The sequence below is a fragment of the Phalacrocorax aristotelis genome, chromosome 3, assembly GCF_949628215.1.
Source record: "Phalacrocorax aristotelis chromosome 3, bGulAri2.1, whole genome shotgun sequence".
Taxonomy (NCBI): Eukaryota; Metazoa; Chordata; class Aves; order Suliformes; family Phalacrocoracidae; genus Phalacrocorax; species Phalacrocorax aristotelis.
This window is the reverse complement of record NC_134278.1, coordinates 116088542-116110495: the sequence shown is the minus strand read 5'-3', so window position 1 is coordinate 116110495 and position 21954 is coordinate 116088542. Positions and strand designations below refer to the sequence as shown.

General features: G+C 44.5%; 1 protein-coding gene across 2 annotated transcripts; it reads left to right on the top strand.

The window, feature by feature from the left end:
* Nucleotides 1-2789: 2789 nt before the first annotated feature.
* RSPH9 (radial spoke head component 9) lies at nucleotides 2790-21929 on the top strand. 2 transcript variants are annotated; one of them, XM_075089211.1, is made up of 6 exons: nucleotides 2821-3142; nucleotides 3388-3550; nucleotides 4117-4246; nucleotides 4809-4955; nucleotides 15739-15796; nucleotides 21679-21929. In XM_075089211.1, the coding sequence occupies exons 1-5, from the start codon at nucleotides 2913-2915 to the stop codon at nucleotides 15792-15794; spliced, it is 726 nt and encodes a 241-aa protein (XP_074945312.1). In that variant the 5' UTR covers nucleotides 2821-2912; the 3' UTR covers nucleotides 15795-15796; nucleotides 21679-21929. The 2 variants fall into 2 exon arrangements, with proteins under 2 accessions (XP_074945311.1, XP_074945312.1); XM_075089210.1 differs by lacking the exon at nucleotides 15739-15796 and having other exon boundaries at nucleotides 2790-3142.
* Nucleotides 21930-21954: the final 25 nt, after the last annotated feature.

Sequence of the window (21954 nt, the reverse complement as noted above, 5' to 3'; positions counted from 1 at the left end):
TGGGGAAGGCTTGTCACAGTCATCCTGCAGATTTCCTCTTTATCTCATTGCAGCTGTTCCCATCCTGACCTACTAACCTGATTTCTTGCTGTCTTGTTACTGAGAATGCTACTGCAGGTATTCCAGATGTGGACGAGGCCAGCACAGGCACACATTGCACCTTCACCCCTTCCTCTCTGAGTCTTTCAGTGACTGTGCAGAGCTAGCTCAAGTCTCACTTATGGAGAAAATGGCATTGGTCCCGGACAAGCCAAGAGACCCACATCCTTTTTCTTTGAACAGTTTGCTGTCAAAGTATTCCCAGAGTTTTGCCATATTTAGTACAATCTCTAAGAGAGAGGAAAGTGCCTGTATTATGCCAGGTAAGGACATCTCATCTCCCTTCTGTGTTAAACTGTTACTTGGCTCCAGTTCCTTACTTTATGCTCATCCACAATCTCCTCCCCTTCTCTCAAGGAGCCACCTATCATGCCTTCCTTATTGAGAAAAACCCTCTACTTTCCTTTCTTTCATACTTTTACTGTCCTATTTGCCTTATACAGTAATGATTTACATGCAGGAAAATGATTCAAAGCCACAATATTTCTGCAACCAGATACAGTCTGTCCTTTTGACATAACTGGGAGGAAAGTCAGACTTTATATTCAACACACCTTGGAGGAATAACCCCTATCTATTTCTTGCTGCATCAGAACCAACTGCAGACTGTCCCCATCACGTGAAGAAGTGACCTGGATGATGGATAGCTGTACAACTTGCAAGCAGTGTCAGCCTAATGGATGCTAAGGACAGTGCTACAGTTGTCCTGCAAGAATATTTTGAAGGCAGCCTTCTTAATCTGTACCAGCAGAAATGGTGACATGGATTAATAACTATTTTTCTTTCTCTTCAGATGAGGTATACTAAAGAATATGAAGGAAGCTGAGCTCACTTCCTACTACATCACTAAAAGTATTTTCAAATGTTTTATAAAGTTGTGCAAGCATACAGGAGCCCCTGTGGACTCAGCAATAACTTACATTTATTTCAAGATGCTTAACTCTGATGCTGCGAATAGTTCTGTGAGCTTCAGTACCTTGCCTAAGACGAACGGAAGGGAACCTGAGTTTGATTTCTCTCCCAAAAGGATGCCAGCTCTCACAGGGTGGAGCTGAGAGGAGCTGAAGCTGTTTGGCACACAGGTATGTGCGTGTTATGGGCAAAGGCAGAAAAGCTCAGTGCCCCGATGGGAGTTGCTGTGCACTGCTGGAGCAGGGCACCTTCTCTCTCTGAAGCAGGGCTCAGAGAAAAGCTGCCTAGCCAGCAGCCAGCTGAATGATGCCTGGTGCCTCTCTTCCCCGCTGGCTGCCCCACGGCTGAGCAGCTCCTTGTTTGAGCCTGGGATGGCAATGGATGGGAGAAACCACTTTCAAACTGTTTAATAACAGTGATGGTAACCTTTAACCTTACTGAATAGCAGCTCTTTTGACCTTTCATTTGTTAAATAATACAACCACTTACTTCCCGATCCTTATCAGTGTTTAGTAATTGGGGTCAAGACAAAGCAAGGAAGAGTACAGTTACCCACCAGACTTTACTGAACCAGGAAGAATTTCCTTAAGCTATAGATTTCCTTTTTGATAATCTTAGGTCAAGACAGGCAAAGACTGGAGACTGAGTGGCTTAGGAGATCCATAACAGGCTAAAGAGCCTCTCAGCTGTTAGCATCTGGTTTGAATCCAGCTGTGGCTGACAGTGGCAGAAATTCATTATGGTCTCAGGTTGCCTCTCTGACTCATATGAAATGAGTTTGGCTTGCAGTTCAACTGCTTACTGGCCGGATAATAGCCGCAACATAAAATATTAACACATGGTTCTAGAGACATTGGTGATTAAGTGAACTTACAAAGCCTGAAGATTCCTGTTCCCAAAGAGAAAATCAGACTATGGCACAGTGGTAGGCGACAGCATGGACAAAAAGTTTGTGGTCACTCCTGTGTGCTTGGCACGATGCACATCAAAGAGAGGTGGTTAACCTTCAGGAACCTGAGTTGCTTTTTGTATGGTGTAAGTAAAACTAATGGGTCATCTTGTGTGCTGTACAGCTTGTTAAACATCTCACTTGACAGACAAGCAGACGGCTATTACAGGCAGTGGTCCCAGAATCAGTGTTTTCCTTAGAAGTGAACAGGAAATGGATGAAAAAGAAGTCCAAGAATTTATGACATGACAATGCATTTAAATGTAAGTGCACACGCATATATCTATGTATATAATGCACACATATAGAAGCTTAAACTTCCTGAAGACGTCAAACAGAAACTCCATTTGTCTAAGCAGCTGCACAAGCTCATTACTTATTTATTGCATTTTGTATTAAGCCAGACTGCAAGACTTTCAGGGCAGGAGCTGTTTCATGGATGTCTGTCTGTGATTCAGCAAAATGAGGCCCTAAACAGTGATACAAATGCTGTCATTTATAAATAACCCATGTATTTATAGATGTATGTGAGCTAGATAAGACCAGTGAAAACGTCACTGTAACTAGTGAGATTCAGAGGTGGGTTTTTTTTTTCCCTCTGCTGTTCACGTAAGAAGTGAGGAAAATGGAGCCTTTTGTGGTATCCCAGCTACGATGCAATACAATTGTACGTCCTCTGGACTTATCCTTAGATCTAGGCCTCTTGAAATTGAGGAACTCCTAGGCAGGACGGCCACCCCTAACTGCATTCCTCATGGATTGCTGCGTGTCAGCGCCTCTGGGTCTCGGGACAGGGCTCGCTTTACGCAGGACCGGCCCCGCCAGACCCGCCTGCGCAGGCAGCGGCCTGCAGGCTCTCCCGGGCCTCGCTTGCTCCTCCCGTGCTCCGGAGGAGGCCCGGGGTTGACCCACAGGCGTTGCCGGGCAACGGCAACGGCGACGCGGAGCCGCCATGGAGGCGGCGTCCCTTCCCGCCGCGCTGGAGCTGGCGGCCGGCGGCGGCGGCGCATGGCTGAGCCCGGAGAAGCTGGCGGTGCTGGGGGCCTCGCTGCTGCTCCTCCGGCGCGACTACCGCTTCGAGCGGGTCTGGTTCTGGGGCTGCGTCCAGGGCGTGCGCGGCGCCTACTACATCGCCGAGGGGCTGGGGGCTGACCGCGCCGCGCCCCGCAGCCGCCTCTACAGGTGCGGAGGCCGGCCCTCACCGCCGCTCCGGGCCGGGGACGGGCACCTCCCTAGGGAGGCCTCAACGGCCTTGGGGAGCCGGTTTGGGGGACGGGGGTAGGACGGAGGGAGTGGGGGGTCGGGAGGGGCTGCCCAGCTCTCCTGGGGGGAGCCTCGCAGTGCCCCTCAGGGGCGATCCTGGCAAGGCCGCATCGAGCCCTGTGCTTGAGCAGGCCCGGGCCTGTGTCGTGCTTGTCGCTTGGCAGCTTGAATTGCGTGGAGTGGAGCCTCCTGCCACCAGCGACCGAGGAGATGGTTGCGCGGGCTGAGCAGCTGAAGGGCCGTTTCCATGGGGATCCTTCTTTTGAGTACGAATGCACTGAGATAAATGCAGAAGATGCCGAAAGATTGTTTGAAGGTGGTAAGGAGGTAAATACAGCAAAACACTTTTGAACTCTCTTAGCTAGCTGTACCCCTCACACGGGATAGGTGACTCCTCCTCCTTGTTTCTAATAAGAAGCCTGAGCCTGTGCTCAGGCGCAATATATACAATTTCTTCTTTACTGTTGCTGTGTTGCAACGGCCTCTTGACTGAACTCTTACTTCAGTTACTCCTGGAGTTAGACACAGCTCAGAAATATCGTTTCTCCTTTATGTTTTATTATGCACAGTTGGCACAGATCCTTGCTGCAGTGTCTAAAGCTTTACATAGGAACTGCAGGTACCATTCTTTAAAACTGAACAGACGAGTCATTAAAAGCTTAATTGAAAGGGAGGAAAGGATGGATGAAGGGAGGGACAGTTAATTCTTTGGTGAATCTAGACTGTCTGCTCCTGCTTCTCTTCTCATAAGAAGGCTGTCCTATTTGTGGTCCTCCTGTCAGTGCCATGGGGCTCTAAGGTGATGAGTCTATTGTGGTTTCTATTGTCACCTCGAGTTTATTTTCAGAAATGACAAAGCCCCACCTTTAAAATCTGCCTATTTTTCTTTAAAGCTCATGATCAAGGAGGAGTCCCGCCTTGTAGCTACGATAGAGCAGATAGACAGAGCAGTTGGTATCATCCCCCGGGGGGCATTTGTGAAGACTCCTCTTGGGTCTGTGCATGAAAACAGAAACTTTGAAGGTAAATTCTCATTGTCTTTATCAGGAGCAACTGTACTTTCATCATAAAGGCTGTAAATTAAGATGACTTTCTCTAGCTGGTGTTTTGATTTCAGGTTTATTTTTATCTTGGGTAAGATGAATAGGGAGGAGAGAATCCAATGCCACTAATGTTCAGGTGCATGATTCAACTCTGGAAGGTGGGAGGAAAGTCAGTTGTGGCTCTGAGTCATTGAACCTCTAGTTTCATTTGTCTGTGTATAGTTTATGGTAGTGTTATTACAGCTGCAGTGAATTCTCCATCTAGAGATAGGATGGAACCAATTGGGCACAGAGAGTTGATCTCAACTCATGGCCATTGCTTATCTGGGACTGCAGTCGGCATGGTCTGTAATGCACAGCAGCAGAGAGTACTGCCACCCATTTCTGGCAAGTCGTTAATCTTCTGTAGAGTCCATTGGAGAAAGATTGTGATTCTGTCCTATGCTGTGGGCATTAGAGAAGCACTATGACCTTTGATGGTATAATGTATGTTAGCCCGTTATTAATGGGCTGTATTAATGGTCACCAATGGCTCTTTGCAGGTCTTTCTCTGACGGAGGCAAAAAAGTTAAGTTCCTATTTCCATTTTACTGAGCCTGTTAACCTGAAGGATAAAACCCTGCTGGAAAAGGCTGACCTGGACCCATCCACTGACTTTCTAGACTCTCTGGAGCACGATATCCCACCAGGTAATGGTAGCAGAATCAAGGGATGTAATGAAAGGGAAAGCAGTCCAAGGAGCCTGGGAAATGCTAAGGTGACAAGGCGTGGGTTTTTGTGGAGTTGGTATGCTTGGGAGAAGCTCCTGCAAATCTGTAAAGGAACTGTATTCTTTAGTGTTGTGTTGTACTTCATTCCCTTTTGAAGCAATTATAAATGCTTACAGTGGTCAAGAGGTAAGCGTACCAGGGCTGTCACATCCTCACAACAGGTCTGACCACATCAGCAGTTACCCCCTCTGCCTGAGTGCCATGTTCCCTCCTGACTTCTGTAAACCATGTGACAGCTGGTGTCCCTACCAGGAGAGATAACACCACCAGTGATAGAAGGAATTTATGTGGTTTGAAGTATTTCACACCTCTTGCCCCACCCAGTATTGCTCTTTTTTATCTAAATGGGCTCTCATTAACACTGAGGTGATATCTGTGAGAAGCTGAATTCAAACTTTCCTTTGATAAACTGTCTTAGAAATGCTGTAGTGTGGAATAATCTGTACTCTGCTGGGATTTTACACACTGTGGAAGGAGAAAGGAAGATGTGCATACTGAAATGTACCTTCAGTTCATATCTCTATGGTTCTGCTGGACAACTGTTAAATATATTTAAAACCTCTACTAGGGATTCCTCTGGCAGGGTATTTCTCTAAAGAGATGGGGATGACTTATTTGTTTCTAACTGCTTTTTGCTGATTTGCTGTATTTTTTTGGATTGGGACAAGTGTTTCCACATCCTGCTGTCTAGAAAGATTCTTAGGACACAATTAGAACTTAGGTTTGCTATTTTATTCCTATCCTAGAGTAGCAGGATAGAATAGTAGACATCCTGTGCCAGATGGAATTGGCTGGAAGGACAGTGAATTGCCAGTGCTGTAAATAGCTTTTCAGATCGTTGTCATATATAAATAAATATATGTCTCCATACCAATCTTTCCTTTGGCAAAAAAAAAGAACTGAGAATGAACCTAGTGAGCTCCTGCCTGAATTCTGATCATTTTTGTCTGTTCAGAGCATAAACAGTGCTAAAATCTAAACCATTGTTCAACTTACTGGGAGTGTCCTTGCTGCAGTCATTTTCCAGAGGTGTAATCTGGAGAGACTGCGCATCTTTACATATACTGGCTCGTTGAGTTGGCCCTTTTGACTGCATCACAGAGTTGGTTTTAGCCACCTTCAGCTGTGTGGGAGAACGGTGCCTTTGAAAAAATACAGATATCGTTCTGCAGTTTTTGTATCTAGTTTACGGGACCGGGCAACTGACAGGTTGTGCTGTGTGTTACACATGAAGATGGCAGTTTTGATGAAGTCTTTAAGTAAAATTTGACTTGTAGCTGTATTTTACCCAGTGGCAGATAGGAAGTGGGGCTCAGCCATGCCAATGTCATGTTTGTCTTCCTGTGGCAACCTGAGGTCTGTGTAAGCGTGAACCTTTGCCCCCTTCCTGGGAGGTTGTTGGTGTTAGTGCAGATCTCAGTCTCCTCAGAAAAAGTTAGCTCTCAAAGACTACCTGAGCTCAACTGCAGTTGAGTGCTTCTTGATGGAAGAGGAGAAGATTCATCATGGTGCCTGTGCAGTTCTGTCTGGCTGTATTATCCTGCTCTTCTTTGGACTGAACCTGGGGATTGATGGAATGAGCTTGTCAAGCAAAGGAAGTAAGACAGGAACTGGTTATGGGATCAGCAAGACATGTAGCCCCTCTAATTGCACTCTATCACATGCACATAGGAGCTCTGACATTAAAAAAAGGTCAACCTTTTAACAAGCATTCAGGTTGCCTAAAGTACTGGTTGCTTGTGAAAATGCAGGGGAAAAAAAGAACAGAGGGCAGATGCAGGCTTTCTGCTGTTTTTATCAGCATAGCTCAGCCGAGTCACTCACTCCCGGCTGCAAGGCACTCAAGCTTTGCTTCTTGTATTACCTTCCTTCAAGTCTGCCAATGCATGTTGGTCCTGACCCAGAGCAGACAGTGCTTTTTCTGTTTTCTGACATGTTCATAGCTCTGGCAAATCCCCTAATTTTGACTTGAAGCTTTTCTTCCCTTTCCTGGCTAGATCCTCTCTTGGACAGTTATTGTCAGAGCAGAAGTAGGAATTCCCAGATCTATTGCATCTGAGAAAAAGAAGGATGCATCTAGAAAAAAAGAAGAAGGAAAAAAGTTGTGACTGAAGCCAGAATTTTCTCTGCCCAAAACAAATACACAAAAATGGACTGAAGGTGAGCAACATCTGAGTGATGCTTCCCTCCCAGCCTGCACTGGCTAGAATTTCCCTAGCATCTTAAAAGACCTAAAGAACATGACTGAGAGATTAAGGGCTGATTTTAACCTGTCTAAAAGTAACAATTTGGTTGGAATAGTTTTCTTTATTACTTGGAGACTGAGCATCTATGACGGCTGTCAAGGGGGTAACTGTCATAAAATGTATGGTGTGTCATTATAGAAGAGCAGAGGTGTCTTACAGAATGGAAAGTTGGAGGCAGAGAGAACATTTTATATGACAGCTGAGAGGTGGGAAGAAAGGAAGTTAAAACAGGGTTGAATAAAGGAAACAATGGTAAAAGCAGAGAGTTTAGTGAAAGATTTGAAAACCTGGAGTTTTGTAACAAAACCGCCTGCCACCCTTATCTTTACCAGTGATATCTGTGGTGATTGCAGGTTCCAGGTTCTGCCTGTGTGTCTATCTAGCAGGTTATCAGTGCACTTTAAGAGTTCAGAATACGTTGCTGTTCCTTCTCTAATCATACTGGGAGTCTGTTTTTTCTTGGCGTCTCAGCTCCCAGAGACAAGTGACTGTGTGACTTAGCTTTTATTAAAAATACATTTTTTAAATGACTGTAGAGAAAAGTGGGAGAATGTGAACCCTGTTTCAAAAGCAAATTCAATTGGTTTATCTCCTGTAAAACCTGCAGCTCTCTGAGCCAAACTCATGAATTTGAGTGGTCTGACTCATGATTTTTGAACATGGAGGTGTTGTGATGCTGATCTTCTGTGACCACAGTATCAGATCATGTACCGGTTCATTCCAATCCAAATGGCCAGCTGGCTAGAATGTTGCTTGCTGGGATCTGTAGGTTTTGGTGCAGCCATATACCTGCATTAAAGATAAGCTTGTTTGCTCTAGTCTAAGCAGACGATTTGCTCAACTTTATGCACAATTAGATGTGACCTCTCAGCTGCTGGCAGATTGCCAGCCTGGTCCTTTCTCCTGCATGGAGTTCGGCACCCTGGGCGATAGCATTTCAGGAACAAGAGTTGTGGCAGTTTTACATGTGCTTGTAGATAATAGACCGGCAAAGCAAATAGCAATAATTTCTAGCATGCCTGCAGCATTTTCACTTGATGACCCAATGTTGTGTAGATATGAAATAATAGTCACTTTTAAGGCATCGGCCTGATGGGGAAAGTGAAAATGGAAGGGGAAGGATGATTTTACTGTGACTGTGGTATCAGATCAGGCAATGCTACATTCTGCAAGGATAAAGGAAGGGGATGGGAGAAAGCCTAAGGTACTGGTGCAGAATGGAAAACTTGGGAGGAAGTAAAGTAGGGGATGGAGAATTCAGTTCTTTGGCACTTTCAAACTACAGTTCAGAAAAGCAATAACTTGACTCTGAAGGTTTGTTACAGATTACTGACTCAGATCACTTTGATATGGAGATAAGGGACACCAACAGGGCACTATTAAAAACCGATGTAGGAGGGGAGGTATGTCAGAGGCAAAGGGAAAGAAAAATGTAGATAGGAAAATATATGAGTGGAAATAGGATTTTTATGAGAAAAGTTTATTCAGAAGTCATGACTCCCAGTCAAGAAATAGCTGCTTTTGGCTGAAAGCCTACCACAGTTCACTGGTGGAATAAAAGTAGGAATTAGAATAATTAAAAAAAAAAAAGCAATATAAAAGGAAATGCAGAAAGTTGTGAACAATTAATGATTGATATAAGTTGGAGTTGATAATGAGTAGAAAATTAAAAAGGAAGCCAGGATAACCTGGAGTAATCCATGACAACTGTAAGGAGGATTTTTCCAAATATATTGAGAGGAAAAGAATGCATAATAATGGTACTGGAAACTGTCACTAAACGGTGATGGTAAAAAGGCTGATAAGAATGTGGAAGGGCAGATGTGCTCAATTTTTTTTTTCTGGTTTGTTTTTGGAAAGAATATCGGCTCACATCAAATGAAGACAATAAAAAACTCTTTCAGACAGTTTTCAGACTATTTGCTAAGAGAGTGTAGAGTTAGGCAAACTTTTCCATTCGTCAAAAAATGAAAATGGCAGACCCAATAAGTTACTCCTGAGATCATTATCTCAGGAGACTTGTGACATACTTACGACGCTAACCTTTTAATAAATCCCAGCATTGCAGAGATATTCCCCTAAACTGATTTTGATTAGTAGTTGTGATTCAGAAATCACTGAATGGGTGTATTTCTGGAAGGGGTCAGAAGGAGCTTCAGCTGGGACCAGTGCCAGTACTGATGTTCAACTTATTTATAAATGATCTAGAAGTAAAGGATTGGTGGAGAGACAAATAATGACAAGGGCAAGATGGCTACAGAGATCTGGCAGACTCGGTTTATGTAAATGAAGTATGTTTTGATGTAGCTACCTGCAAAATCCCATATCTAAGAGCAGGGACTGGAAGCCAGACTTGTATTCTGGAAGCTGTGGCTCTGAAAGGAAATCCAGGTACAACCCACTGAACATTGGCTCCCAGTTTGATCCTGAGACTTAAAAGGCTAATTTGATCAGTAGATGTATAAACAAGGGCATAGCAAATAGGAACAGGGAGGTGACTTTACTTTTGCACATACTGTTAGTAGAATCAGAACTGGATTACTGTATATTGCAAAACTGGAGAGTTGCAGAAAACAGCCACAAAATGATTCAGGGGCTGGTGAGAGACATAAACAGTTCAATCTGTTTATCTTATGGAAAAGAACATGAGAATGACTGTATTATGCTGAGTAAATACTCCATGGAGTTTAAGTATTGGGTACTGCAGATCTATTTAGTATAGCAAAGAAAGGTGTAACAGGAGCCAGCAGCTGCAAATTATAGCCAGAAAAACTAAAATGAAAAATTAGGTACAAATCTTAACAGTGAAATGATTACCAGCTAGCAAGTGCAATGGATGATTCTGTGTCTCTTGCTATCTTAGCATCATGCTGGATGTCTTCCTGCGAATTGTGTTTTAGCCAAATGCAAATATAAGTTGCTAGCCCCAGACATGAGTGACTGAGTTCAATTTAATGGGCAGTGGTATGTAGGAGTCCAGAACAGGTGATTTCCTGGTATGCCTGGCTATAAACTTGATGACAGCTGTGGAGGTTGATATTTAGCTCGGGCTTGTTCATTGTCAGTAACAATAACACAAAGGTGACAGTGGGTTCCTGAGATGGTCACCGTAAACACAGGACTCGCAGTACAGCTGGCTTTGCTTCCTGAACTATGATGCATGAGGGTTCAAAAGAGGACTGAGGAAATTTCTGACTTACTGCTGTCCATTGCAGAGGGTGAACTGAGGACCCAAGGCCCCTCAGATGTAGTTGCTGACTTGGTAATGCTGGGAGAAATTTTATAGCATCATTCTAAATGGGTATACAGTGGCAGGATGGATCATGGTGAGTCTTGTCCACTTGCTGTTTCAAGATTCAGCTAGAGGAAGGGGAGAAGTGCCTAGGCAGAAGATAATTTCAGCCCCTTTACCATTTTGACTGTGGAGGAGATGACAGTCACTCAGCCGGTACCTCTCTTTCTTCACCCAAATGTGTAGTGGTTTTGGAGAATTTCTTATACAGCCTAACAGACAAAAGGATTTATGGCTGTTTCCCTGGCTGAATACTTTGGGCACTAGACTTTCTGTAAACTTGCTTAACAGTAGCCTGGGTTAGAACACTAAGGTCCTGTCCTCTGAGCTTCATTAGCATGCTCTTTATTGGTTTAGCAAAAGCTGGTGCTTAATGGGTCTTTGAAGATTGAGAGGTTGCATTTCTAAGTGGGAGATACTTTCCTTTGGCCACTCTCAAGGGCCATTTTGGTCGCCCCATCTTGGCTGCCCCAAAAGCCCAGGTACTGGAAGGAAGAAGGCCAGGAGTCACAAACCTGCTTTATCTCTATGCATTAACACAGCTAATTAACTCTCTTTCGAGTCGTTACCCCCCCCCCCCCCAAAGGCAGTTAATCCCCTATCAGCCTCCGTCTCCAGCCATTTGAAGAGTCTGTGTCTGCAGAGGTATTTATAACCCACAGCTAGCCAGCAGAGAGCAAATTGGTCCGTTATCAGGGCTCTAAGACAAATGGCTGCTGCCTATCTCCCCAGTGGCCTTGCAAAATCCAGCAAAGTGCTATGCTGTGCTGGCCACCTACTTTCACCGAGCCTCCCTTCTCCACTAACATTTCACAGATGTGACCTGAGCCCTCCCCTTTCATTGCTTAACAATAAGCAGCACCTTCCCAGCTCTGTGAAAGCTGAGAGCAAGAGCACTTCTTAGCCTGCCAAGAGCCACACGGGGACAAGGCTTTTCAAGCTATCTCACTGAAATCCAAACGAAAAGACCTGTAATGAATGAGAAGGCAGTGCTTCATGTTAGCAAGGATAAAAAGAGGTGGACGAAATGTAGACCAAAATACCTAGTGTGGCTCCCAGCTGTCCTCGTTTCTGGTTAGAAGAGGGATGATCCTTAGGCTTGGTGAATGTGTGAAGCTGAGCTGCAGTACCCCATGGAGTTACCTGACATCTATACAAGTGGTTTTGATGAACAAGCTTTATAACACAGTGGTACAGAAGGAGTAAAACAGATTAGTGTGCATCAGAACAGTCACCTTTCAGATGTGGGAATCTAACTGAATAGCTGGCTCAGTGGGTTATTAGTTAAAGCATTGGTACCTGAATTTCTCTGTTAAAACTGAAGTCAGCCACCCCTAGAAATAATTCTAGGATGGCCGTGGCTGCTACTTTCCAGCAGGGTGCACTATGGTGCCAGTATTGTCAGTGCTGAGAACAGAAAAGGAAACCACAGAAAAGTAAAATGAGAAAGAAAAGCACCAAGAAGAGCATTGGATTAAGGAGAAGGTAAGGTCTGAGTTCCCAGACTGTGTGTGGTATACTGACCTCCTGAAGTATGGAGAAGAGGCTGTCCCTTCCAAACTTAGGCAATTTCTGGAATGGTCATTAGACTTTTCAATGGCTTTCTTAGCATCCTTAGTGATCACAGGCATGTAATGGACATACACAAATATATAAGCACGTCTCCTACATCCTTCAAAAGCAGAGACACTTCATTTTTGCTAGTGATGTGTGGACTGGGGAGCCTTTATAGGCTGTTAAGGCCAGTCCTGCAGTGACCCGAGATAGTTGCCTGGGAGCAATACAAGATGATGTCCCTCCTACAGCTGGGGAGCTCCCAGCTCAGGAGTTCAAGATCAGACTGGAACCTCTCACGTGGCAGCATAGCAGGAGGACTCTAGAGCCAGCTAGTATTATGGCTTTTGACTGGTTGTCCATGGTCTGCCTTGATTTCTGGAAAGAAGTCTGTTTTCCTTGGGCTTTGTGTCTACGGGTAATAAAGCAGTGCGTTCACTGCTTTTGGGTCCTAGGTCTGTATCACCTCAGGGGTCTTGTTTAGTCAGAGGTCTTGAATGAGTTTATACTGGAGCAGGGCTGCCCATGAACTGAGAGCTGCAGTGGAGTCTTTCGCCCTCCTCACTGCTGCAATGAGAGAATGAGGACAGAAGCAGAGTATTTGTAGCAACTTTCCAGGGATTTTATTTGAAGTTTTTTCCTCCTTAGAAATCACTTCCTATCCTGTCACCATTTCAGCTTCTCGTTGACTGGACATGAAAAGGAGATGAACTTCTTGCTGAACTGATGGGAAATGCTGGTAAAGCCTCTTAGTATCAAAAGTTGTAGTTTTATCACCATATTAGTCAGCCTTGGCCTAACCCTTTCTATAGGGAATGATGAAAAATTACTTGCAGGGGAAAGCCTAGGGCAGTCTGTGTGTCACTGAAGTCAGAACGAGGTCAGCTTTTGCTAGGAGTGATCTCTTTCTGAAGGGGCTCCACATAAAGAGTGGCAGCTCCTGTTTGCGCAGCAGTTGGCATTGGTGCCAGCCCTGCATATAGCTTTGCTTTGCTGTTTGCTGCCCCTTTGGCCATAGAACTTTTGCAGGGAGGAAGTCAACGGGCATTGTCTTGTTTTACCGTACACAAATACCGTATGGATTGAAATTCTGCATGCTGAAGGAGTGTGTGGCTGTGTGTAGAGGGAAAAGGACAAGGAATGGTTCATCTATGGGTATATTTGTACAGCAGTTGTGCTGTGCAGAGATAGCTAGGCTATCCCAGGCACTAGAAGATGCTTAGCCATCTTTAGTGTTCAGAGTTAGCTTGAATATCAACACAACTGCACTGTTCTGTGTGGATCTCAGTGTGATTTGGGTAATTCACAGGTAATTTGGGCCAGAATTCATATCTAATTTAGTATGTGAAAACATTGACAGTTTATAATCCATGCCATCTGTTCCTTGTCCTAGGCCTTTTTTTTAACTAGTCCTGCTAATTTACTGATGAGGTAAGAAGTACAGCTGTAGACTGACAGGGCTTGTAGCCTTGCCCCTCCTGCAGGAGAGTGAATTGGACATCCTCTAAGCATTCAGTGGGTTTTGAATCCCAGCAGCAACTGCTTTGTGTTCTCTCAGAATTCAGAGATCAATGTGAGGTTCTTTGCCCCTAATCCAGCCCCTGTTCATCATTATCACCTCCTCAGAGTGGTCAGTGCTTTGTTATCAGGAGAGGCAAAATCTTACAAGGTGGCCATAATCTCCTCTGAGAGTCAGACAGATATTCTCCTGTGGGTAAGAAAGTGACAGTGACCGAAAGCTCTAGGGGGAAGCAGGCTAGAACAAAGCTGTCCATTGCATCCTTTCATCAAACTGTTAATCTTTCTTTCAAAGACATCACATTTGCTGGGTGACAAAGGCCCCAAAGAAGCTGAATTGAGCCTGAAATCCTGTAGCAAGATTTAGAGGAAGCGTCTTTCATTTGGAGCAGGGAGGAGCAAGAGACGACTCCTTTTTCTTCCTACCAACCAATGGGCTCACAGAAGCCCACGAAGGTGACGGATTAATGCAGGGGCTCCCCAGGTAGATGCTACGTGACTCCTGGCACGCTCCAAAAACGTTTCCACAGCGACCAGCTGAACAAGAAATATGGAGTGTGACGGGATCCAGCATAAACCTGTGCTTTGGAAGGAGGGTCCTTTGCCACTCTGAGAGTTTTCTAAATTTACTACAGGCGACTCAAGATACAATGATCTATTGTAGTTGTCAGAATCCAAATAGCAGGGATTTTAATCAGTTTTTGCTACTCCTTACAAGTTTTGATTGCATATTGTCTTGCTGTTTCCGCTAGTGCACAGCCCCCTTCCAAATCTTTATTCTGGATGCTTTCTGTGCAAAGTCTGCATCTTTTTCTTAACAACAAAAAAGTAAAAAGGATTCTAGCTCTAGTCTAATTATCAGGTGGATTTAGGACTAAAGGGCAAACTAACTGGGCTTTAAGGGAGGCTGTAATTTGATGCATATTAGTTCTGTGCTAGCTTTTTCAGTCCTTCCCATCCTCTGCTGCTCATTTATGCCTGCATATTGTCACTTCTTTTGTGTTGGCATTGCTGGCTGTGCAGCCAGATTCCAGCTGGAAAAATAACTTTATTTTTGACTAGACTATTTTTCAGCCATATCGTTTCCCTGACCTGGTTCACTGAGCAGTAAATAAACACTTCGGTGGTCTCTATGATGGAAGTGTGATGAGGGAGGGAATAAGTGTTTGAGGGTAGAGGCTGCTTCAGCTGGATTAAGCAGCACTCTTGTCAGATGTCCAAGTATGGCCTGAATTTCACGCAGTACTTGGAGGCACCTGAATACTGTGCATCTGGGACAACATTGCAATCCCTGAGTCTTCCTTGTCAGCAGGAAACAGGTACTTTGTAAACAGAAGGCCCAGGCCTGTCTTAATCATTTGTGCTGCAGAGGCGTCCTCAGTGGGAGAGGATAATGGAGAGAAAAAGCCTCTGAAGTAAGATGATTTTACTTTTGAGGTTTGGGCATGGTTGTATTTGTGTGTCAAAGATGTGGCAGGCATTAGGACCATGAAAGAGCCACTTGGCAGCATCTGACTGTTTGTAAGCTGTGCTTTCCTGGCTCTGGTGGCTTTTTAAAATACTACTGAACCTGCAACCAGTCTGTTTTTATTTAATTATTATTAAATAGTTATATGGGGAATTGGAAATATTGACAGCAGTGTTAACATATGGGGTGCAGGTGGTGTGTCAAGCAAATGAAAGAGATTTAGTTTGCAGCCAGTAAGTGGCATGAAGGAGTTTGAGCCCCGCATAAGAGCGTTTGGATGTGTCCTTATGGCTGGTAGGCTGTGCATGGAATGTCTGTGTGGCGAAATTTGTTGAAAGTCAGAGCGCAGTGACCTTTCCTTGCAGCTGCTCTGCTTTGCAATTTGTCTTTGTTCCTTACAGACAACAAATGAGAAGTAGGAAGCTGTTGTGTCTTCCCAGTGTAGGATTTTCTGTTGGAGAGAAATGAAAGCTAAATCCCAAGGGTGTAGTGTAGCTTTGTCAGAGCTAAGTGCTTGGGGTCACACAGCCAAGCAGTGGCTGCTTTTGCAAAGGGAAATGGTTTTGTTGCCCCTCTCTGGGTGTTAATATTTGTCCAATAACTCGGTACTTCACTCTCACTCAGGACTGACCGCAGCAAGATCTGTTAAAACCTGTTCTTGTGGCAGCATGTTGCATTAATGGTAAGTGCAACCATGCTGTAGCTGTTTTTCCCTTGAGACATTTCCTCCTTTGAAGAGGAATTGATAATGTCACTTTTATGACCCTCTGTGAGCTTTTGCAACATGGAGCCTCTGTATCAGGCTGTCTAGCTTTTAAAGCTGTTTCCTCTCAAGCTTGCACTGAAACGAGGCATTGCTGAATCACCACCAAAGCAGCAATGTTATGAGAGGTCATACTGAAAGTGGACCAGTTATGGCAGGAAAGTTCTTCTGCAAACAGCCCTCTTAAAAGGCTTTTGTTTAAAAGCTAACACGCACCCTACTGCCTCTGCGAATTACAAGATTCAGCCTGTAGCTGAGACAGACATGGGGGATGAGACAGGGATTTCTATAGGCGACTAGAAAGGAAGAAGAAGCTGAGAAGGAGGTTGACTTCTGAAATTCAGCCCTGGTGTCCTGGCAGCTGTTGAAGGGCCATAAAACAGGCAGTGGTTTAACACTGGGAGAGCATCAGGATCTTCAAAGCACTTTCTTGTTTGGGAAAGATGTAAGGAACTCCTCAGAATTCCTGCCTGTGTTTGGAGGGGTGGAGGCTGCAGCCTGATCCAAAGAGGGAATAGGAAGCTCCAGATCTTCATCCAGCGGATATTTTTCCCATGCTCTTTCCTCCCACACAGCAGCTCCCTCCCTTCCCTTCTGGAGCAGCAACAGGCAATAGTTCCAGCACAGGCAGTGCTTGGCTTCCTTAGGCTGCAGCTTAAGAATTAACTTTCTGTTTTAAAAAAATGTATTTTGAAGAATGGAAGCCTCACCAGAGGAGTGTTACTGTGAGAAATCTCTAGCGTGAGAGCAGTGACCTCCAGTTCCCTGTACCTCAGCAAACTTTGCGTGATGAGTGAAGTTAATTCTGCTGTCTGATTTAGGGACAATACAGGCTACAGCTCCCATGTAGATGCAAGTTAAAATCAGTATTTAACTGTAGGAAAGCCAGCTTTTACTTGCTGTCTCCTAGTGCTAGTTGTATTCCTTCCAATGCAAATAATAGTAATTTTAATTTTTTTTTCCTGACGACTTTTATCTGGGAGTCTTGATGTACCTTACAGACTGATGCTCTGAGCTTCCAGGGCTCCCAGTAAGAGACATGTTGTCTGACACAGGGGCAGTGATGAGCACAGGCTGCCATGGGATATTCTGAGCTGATGGTAGAAAGGATTTGAACCCAGCATCCTGCTTCTGCATTTTTATAGTAATACAGACCTACACCTACCTATGCAATGATTTTATTCCAAGAATGATTTGTAATAGCATGGAAGTTTAAAAAAACAAACAAACAAAAAAAGAAAGGGATAAAAGCAGCATTTAATTTTCATAATTCTCATCCCTTTTTATATTGTATTATTGCATGCATTTCTAAGGCTTTCTCTTGAAGGAGGAAAGAAGGCATATTCATTTTAAGCTATTATGTCATACCGTTCATTAGCTACTGATTAAAGTAATTTTAGAGTGATTTATGACATCGTTATTTCAAACTCCTCCAAGAAAGGTGGGCCTGAAAAAACATCTTGTTGTTTGAAGATTGTGAGATTTGAGCTGCGATGGAAAAGGATACAATTATCTTGGATCTTTCAAGGAGAGGAACTTTCTCCATGTCTTAAGAGTTCAAATATTTAGTTTTCTGGACCATTTCCTCAAATGCTGCTAGTGTGGTGAGGTATGAAGAAAAAAAGAAAGTACTGCGATAATGGGCTCTAATTTCTTCCTTTACAGAAAAGGACCAAAATCAGCAGATAGGTTCCAGAACTTTAACATGATGCCTTCTTCTTAGAAGGCAGACACTAGCATTGTGTATCAAATGCAGTTTCTGAATGGATTTTGTGTGTTGCAAAAGTCCAGTCTGGAAAACTATACTGAATAAATCACCTTTGATAGCTGGGTTAGAAAAACGTCCCCAGTGATCTGGTAATTAAAAGGTGGAAGGTGGTACTGCTGCTGCTCTTTGGCTCTGCAGAATACAGAGCAGCTCTATGACTAATCATCATTCTGGCTGAACATGGGATCTGAGTGAAAATGACATTACAGTTTCAGGCAGTTTCTTGTAATTTTTCCTTTCCTCAACCTATGTTACATCAGTCCAGTTGGGACTGCCCTTAAGTAACCTGCTTGTTTTGTTCAGGTCCTCATTTCACAAGAAGATTTAAGCAGCATCAGCAAAACTTTATTGTCCATGTTTGCACAGAAATAGATGCAGAGTCAAGGAACAGAAAGAGCTGGAAAGTATAACAACTATTCTGCAAAGGTCTCACATTTATGAAATTAAAAACTTGAGCCCTTTGAGAGTTTGCAGCTTGGACAGAAGGTAGGGAAATGAAGCAGTCGTACATCACAGCCTTCAGAGATCTAGCATAAAAGCGAATGGAACTATCTTGGATTACATCTGTCCATTTCTGCCAGGTGTGAAGGTGCATGGGAAGTCCCTTTGATCAGCAGTTAACTGCTGATCAATACTCTGGAGAGACTGATAAGCCTGTGTGACACTGGGTAAATGTTCTGAGGAGATCATGGATCCATGTACTGTATTGCACCAGAGCACAGATTGGGGATTTAATCAAGTTGAACTTTACCTTCTCTGCAAATTTGTCCAACAAAAAGAAGTCTGAATCCAGATGTAGTTGCTGAGAACATTAACACCCCTGTTTTCCCCTCACCTTTCCCACTTGTCACGCTCCGGGCATTTCCTCTGGTCTTTGTAAATAGTTTGGGGCAAAGAGTTCATCTGTGTACATAAACAGGTACACACATATACAAGCTATCACATGTACCCAGGCTGCTGGATGCTTCTGGTATGTTGGGAGGCATTAGCAAACTAGATAATCCCCAAAGGCTTTCACCACCCATCAAGGCAAGGCATAGTCCTATCCTTGACAGACTTGCTTCTCAGAGGACTGGTCCTAAATCAAAGACAACGAGAGTTCCTCATTCCATTATCATTTTGTCAGAGAAAACTCTTCCAAAGGTTTACAGTCCCCCTGCAAACCAATGTGTAAAGCTGCAGCAAGAACCACCAGTATTTGGATGAAGGGCTTGCCAATCATTTCTGTAAGTTCAAGCTGCAAGTACCCTGCACTGACAGCAAAGTCAGTTCAGCATTCAAAGGCAAAATGGAAGAAGTTATTTGTCGCAGTTACATTCAGACCTATTTGCTTGCCACTTGTTCCTCAGCACCGCTATGCATAGTCTAGCTACTGCCACTAGCAAATGCTGGGAACTAGTAGTTTCAAGAAATTGAAAGCTTGTCCCTTGACAGCAGATAGTTGTAGTGCTTCAGTGACTGGATGGATGATCTGCCTTGTAGTGAAGAGTTCTTCATCTGGGTTTCCATGCTATGCAAGTAGTGAAGTTTCTTAAGAACATACAGATTTTGTCAGAGACCCAGTCAGTCAGAATTTGTAATCCCAGTGGCTGAACCATAATATGTGCTTTTACTCCAGGTTACACCAAGACCCAGTCCAGTTTGTGCCCATATGAGCGGCACTGGACAGGCTGCATGGGAGATTGGGGTTGCCTTGTATGTGAAACCATTGCTGGCGAAGATGCTAGCTCATGTTTTAACTAGGACTTGAGCAAAGTATGTCACAGTGCAAGGAAGGTGACAAAATGGCGCACACCTGTACTGATCCTGCCCTGTATTAAATGGTGCTTTGCTTTACTGTGATTCCAGCTGTTTGTCTTTAGTGGAAACATGGATCTTAGTGAGTCAGAAGTAAGCAGTTCTCCAGTGCACAAATCTTTTGAGTCTTTAAAGACTGTGAATGTCTCCTTTGTACTTCTATCCTGCAGCCAGAGTGCATTTGTCAGAAAGTTCAGTGACTCTCATGGAAGGCAGGGGCTCTTGCTGGTTGTTGAGGGTGACAGCAGTGGAACAGGCTGCCCAGGGAGGTTGTGGAGTCTCCTTCCCTGGAGACATTCAAAACCCACCTGGATGCGTTCCTGTGCCCCCTGCTCTAGGTGTGCCTGCTCAAGCAGGGGGGTTGGACAGATGATCTCCGGAGGTCCTTTCCAAACCCTACCATTCTGTGATTCCATTTCCATGTGTTCCATGTTTGCATGTAACTGAAGAGGGTATTTTGAAAGGTAACAGATCAAAGATGACACAAGACTTATGTTGTGCATATTGCGGTATAGCAAACCTGTGGAACTTGCAACTGAAGTAGACAGGGGAAACAATGGTGCCCAAGCCACTTTTGAAAAGTACAGAAATACAAAGAGATGGGTAATGAGTGAGCAGCACAACTCGCGACACCTGGTTTTATAGGGCTTTGAAATGTGTTGTTCCTTTCTGATTGTGCAGACACCATATATATGTTTCTGCTCAACTTCCCTCCTCTGTCAAGCCCTCAACTACTGTAGTTTGCCATGAATGGCATAAGAGACTACATGTACTGTAAGTGAGCATGCACTGATTGCCCAGATAGCTGCTGCCTCTTGGCTACCAGGCAAGCTGAACAGCCTGTGCTTCCTCCCAGCTGCTGGCAGGCCAAACAAAGAGTGTCAAGAGCTGCAGCGAACCTCTGGGCCATGTCCTGTGGCAACCTGCTGTAGAAACTTGTGGTGTTAAAGCCTGTTGTTGGATGTGACTAAAATTGGCCAAGAGTCAGAAGTTAGTGGGAGAGGGAGGACTGGCAGCTGACAGCAATCACAGCAGCCCTTCCGCAGGCTAACCATGACATGAGTAAGCATGAGTCATAGCATAAATTGATGAGCCTAAAATTATCTACAAGGATGAATACCGTCTAACTGGCCCAACACATTATGGGCTTTCTGCTTACTCTGGAATTGGCGGATTTTGGCTTTGGGTACAGATAGGCTGACCGCTTGACTCTAGGCCAGTAGTAGCCTGACATCTCCAACAGCTGCTTTTGCTTTTAGATGGAGATTCAGCAGGAGCCTTCTTCCCTACATTGTAGCCTCTAGGCATTACTGATTTGGTGGTGAAGCTGCTATTTTCTTGCCCTGGCAGCTCCTTGCCCTCCGGCATTGAATCCAAGCTGATGCTCCAGCCCCCTCCCCTCCGGCATTGTCCCTAGGATGTTGTATCAGATGCAAAACAAATACTCAGTGGCTCAGAGCTCCTTGCATCCAAGAGAAATTGCATTTTCATACTGGCTCTGAACCTCCTCTGCAGAGCCAAAGCAAAATTAATGTGGAAACTAATCCCTTTGCCCCTACCACGCATATCCTCTTCAACGGTGGAGCCAAGAGAGACTGAAGAGAATTAACGTTTTCTGTAAATTTCTCTGATAGGAAATACCCTGCTTTTCACTTTCTCTTCTTCCTCTTTTCCCAGTTGCTGCATCAGGGAAACCAGGCTTCCCTGGAGCAGTAAAGCGCCTTTTTCCTCTTCCCACTACTCATGGTATGAGTTTTATTTTACGAAGAAATTTCATACCTATGCAGGATTGCTATAGCTAGTCTTGGCTCTCTGTAGCTATTAGCTAGACCAAGTCAGTGGCAGAGCTTGTTAGAGTAACTGCTGCCCACTCAGAAGCAGCCAAGAATAGCTGTAGTCTCTAAACAAGTCTGGAGCTCCAAGGGTCCCTTCCTGTGACGCATATGACATTACCATCATAGCCATGGGAATATGCTACCGTGTGAAACTAGACACAAACATGTGGAAATGAGGGCAACCTGTAATGCTGAACTGACAAGAGAGCGTATCAAGGTTTCTGGTCTCCCTGAGTTCCCTCTTTTCAGGTGTCACAAACTCCATTGCAGCCTTGTGCACTGTGAACTGGTCAGGCAGAACCCACCACAGCCCTTCTCCTAGCTTAGGGAGGGACAGCTTACACCAGGAATGCTGCCTCTTTCTCCTTTGCAGTGACTCATTAGCACATGTTCTCGCACAGGCTCCTGGACTGTCCAGCTAGAGAAGGGAGACACTGTGGTGGTGCTGCGGAGCCTGCTGTGGCTGGGACTGACGTTCTACCATGTCCCAATGACCAAACAATATGGCTACGTCTACTTTGGCACTGGTGAGAAGAACTTAGATCTGCCCTTCATGCTGTGACTCTCCTGTCTGGGATGAGGACTTGAGAACATTTAGATTTTATACTTACATTTTTGTTTACTGCTTGTTCTAATAAATGTGTGAAACCTCTGCCCTTTGAGCAGGATTCATTTGT